The sequence below is a fragment of the Phyllobates terribilis genome, unplaced genomic scaffold, assembly GCF_046119375.1.
Source record: "Phyllobates terribilis strain yellow unplaced genomic scaffold, ASM4611937v1 Scaffold_5__5_contigs__length_657084704, whole genome shotgun sequence".
NCBI lineage: Eukaryota > Metazoa > Chordata > Amphibia > Anura > Dendrobatidae > Phyllobates > Phyllobates terribilis.
Genome location: NW_027362765.1, coordinates 149,967,656 through 149,970,693, shown reverse-complemented (window position 1 = coordinate 149,970,693; position 3,038 = coordinate 149,967,656). Strand labels below are relative to the sequence as shown.

General features: G+C 47.2%; 1 protein-coding gene across 1 annotated transcript; it reads left to right on the top strand.

The window, feature by feature from the left end:
• The first annotated feature begins 1,194 nt into the window (after window positions 1-1,194).
• On the top strand, window positions 1,195-2,809 carry HEXIM1 (HEXIM P-TEFb complex subunit 1). The gene has a single exon (XM_073681067.1). It carries the CDS (start codon window positions 1,612-1,614, stop codon window positions 2,515-2,517), a length of 906 nt encoding a protein of 301 aa, XP_073537168.1. The 5' UTR covers window positions 1,195-1,611; the 3' UTR covers window positions 2,518-2,809.
• Window positions 2,810-3,038: the final 229 nt, after the last annotated feature.

Genomic DNA, 3,038 nt, shown 5'->3' with positions numbered 1-3,038 from the left:
CAAGCGATCAGACAATCGTGTCATTCAAAAAAGTGCAACTCGTCCGGCAATAAACAAGCCCTGATACGGCAATGGGGACGGAAAAGGAAAAAAGTTAAGGCTCTTGGAAGAAGGGGAGGAAAAAAAACAAACGGAAGGGGTTAAGACACGTTTAATGCAATGGAAGTACAGTGTTTTATGTCGGTAATGCCCGATTCTCTTGGGGGCCAAGTTATGAGATGTTTATACATCAATGCTGTTCTAAGTATTTTCTGCAAGCAAGTCATGTTTTTAGCATCTAAGTATGTTTCAGTTTATCTGTGTCGCACTGACGATCAAGAGCCAGATCCTGATCACAAACCGAGCTAATCTAACACGGCCTGATACGTTACAGACCATGTGCAGGCCAAAACACACACACACTTCCTGTTAGATGCCCTGTCGTGTCATTTCCGCTTTAAGACGGAACTACATACGGTGTATGTTTACACAGACCACCGCGGAGAGATCCACACACTCATTGTGACTTACTATACAATGACTGTATTACTCCGCCGTTACTCGCTTACGCGATAAAACCCCTTTTACACAATTGGAATGTCGCCCTGATATTTTCTTGGCCACTGGGCAAATAACTTGCCACAAACGGCTGTAGTATACATTACACCGAGGGTTTAATAGCTACGTCTGTCTATGGAACTATTTTAGCTCCAGCTTCTCGGTTGGCGTTCTATAGGGGGGACAATAAATCTTCACCTTTCACATAAGATTATATTGCAAATTTTAATTGAGAATTCTTGTAATTTCACACCATTAAAAGTGCGCATACGACTCCCGCACTACAGACTAAAGAAAAAAAGCATATACTACAAAAATATCAGATTACACCCACTCAGTTGTCCAAGTGGTACAGCCCGCTGTCGCTGATTGGGTTAAAAATCCTTGACATACAGGAAGCTGCACCAATAGCTTTTCGATTACGGCTTAGCAACAGCCCGTTGATGTCTTAGCCAATCACCACACGGAAAAGGCAGCTGTGGCTTTGTTCGCATTGATTGGTCAGCGAATAAGTGACATCAGAGGTCTTGTGGGAGTGGTAGTCAAATAGACACTGACCCTTCATCAGCGACTATCTGCCTGGACTACATTTCCCATGTTGCAGTGAGATAGTGATGTACGCGCATGCGCTTCAGTTAGGGGGCCGGGTTCTTTATAAAAGCTAGCGTCCCAGGCTGGGGAGTAGCAGTCGGAGGTTGGTTGGCGAGTGTGCAAGTTAAGGCGAAGGAGAGAAGGGAGGAGGAGGCGGGGGCTTGACTGCTTCTTCTGTGTGTGTTGGCAGCAGCCGCCAGTTGGTGGCAGTGCAGAACCACTGCATTCCAGTGCAGCCTGTAGTCAACACGCTGAAGTGGGAAGAACACAGTGCAGCTTGGAGAGCTTCTATCAAGACACAGCTGCTGTCATGCAAGGTGGATGCAGCCTCCAGGCAAGTTGATCTCTCTGCTCCTAGATCCTCATGGACATTTTTTAATTTTCATGGTGAACTGAGCTGCAGTTAATTGCAGAAGCTTTCCATCCAGGAGTGACTTTGCTTCCATCCCTTGCTGCACCCCACACTGCATTTGTAGGGGTGCCATGGCTGAAGTAGGAGTTCAGGAGCCAACCCTGCCCTGCAAAACTTTGGCAGGTGGGGGATCCCTGCTGGCCAGCCGAGAAGATAGTGGGTGGCAACCAAGAGCAGAGGAGGAGGGAGGGGTGTGCCAGATGAGAAGTCCCTCCACCCTGTCCTGCCCTGAAAAAGAGGACCAAGGCGGCAAGGTGGGCGACTATCACAAACCCGGACAGCTGGGCCGTGGCAAATCCCAGCAAGACGAAGAGTGGAAAGAGCTGGGCAAGAAAAGGCATCGAAGGCGCCCATCCAAGAAGAAGAGGCGGTGGAAGCCCTACAACAAGCTGACCTGGGAGGAGAAAAAGCGTCTGGAGGAGCGTGAGTCCCAGAGGGCATCTAGGATGAGGGCTGAAATGTTTGCCAAAGGGCAGCCGGTGGCACCTTACAATACCACCCAATTCCTGATGGAGGATCACGACCAGGAGGAACCGGACTTGTGCCCCCCTCAGCGGAGAGGTCTTGCTTCTCTCCCATGCCTCCATGCCAACTCTTTTGCCAAAGGGGACAGCACAGAGGAGGATGTGGAGGAAGAGGATGATGGGACTGGTAGTGATGGCATGGGGAGTGATGATGGGGTAGAGTTTTTACAAAAGGACTTTTCTGAGACCTATGAGAAATATCATGCCGAAAGCTTGCAGGACATGAGCAAACAGGAGCTGATCCGGGAGTACCTGGAGCTGGAGAAATGCTTGAGTCGCATGGAAGAGGAGAACAATCGCCTGAGGCTCAAGGAGATCAGCACAATACAGGTGGCCGGCACCCAGGACTCCCGGATCCGGGAACTGGAGATGGAACTGGAGAAGCTGAAAGAGGAAAACCGCCGCCTGCTGCGGGAGAGGGAGCAGGTGGTGGCAGATCCCTCAGGACACTGATGCCATTGCAGGAACCTGCACTTCAATGTTGACTGTTTCCCTGAGAGCCATAAAAAGACTCCCGACCCTATGATCCGATGTCGTAAGGTCATATAAACCCGACTTCCCCCTGACTTTGTTGATCACCTTCCCAGAGAGACTGATCATAAGACGGGACTCTTGACTTTTATGTTGTCTGTAGAGCTCTATTTGTTTTTTTGTTACAGGGACCGTGTCCTTATATACTCTGGTCTTTATGTTTTTTTTTTTTGTTGTTTTTTTTTTTTTGTTGCCTTCCATTTTCTCATAATTAACTTTTCTTTTTTTTTTTTCTTTTGAATTTTTTTTTTTAAATAAATGCTTAAATTGACAGAACTTTATTTGATATATTAGTTTTGTGTGATTTATATAATTTTTTTTTTCCCCCTTCCTTAGCGTCATAGTGCTAACTTATTGTTGGTAAGTAAATGTGTTAAGGTTTGCTCTTAGTGGGTGAGAATTGGTTGATAAGGGAGGGCTTGGTGTTAATTGCAATATTCTTT

What these genes read in the sequence shown, in the direction of transcription:
- HEXIM1 (XM_073681067.1), top strand. Translation starts at nt 1,612, where the DNA reads ATGGCTGAAGTAGGAGTTCAGGAGCCAACCCTGCCCTGCAAAACTTTG.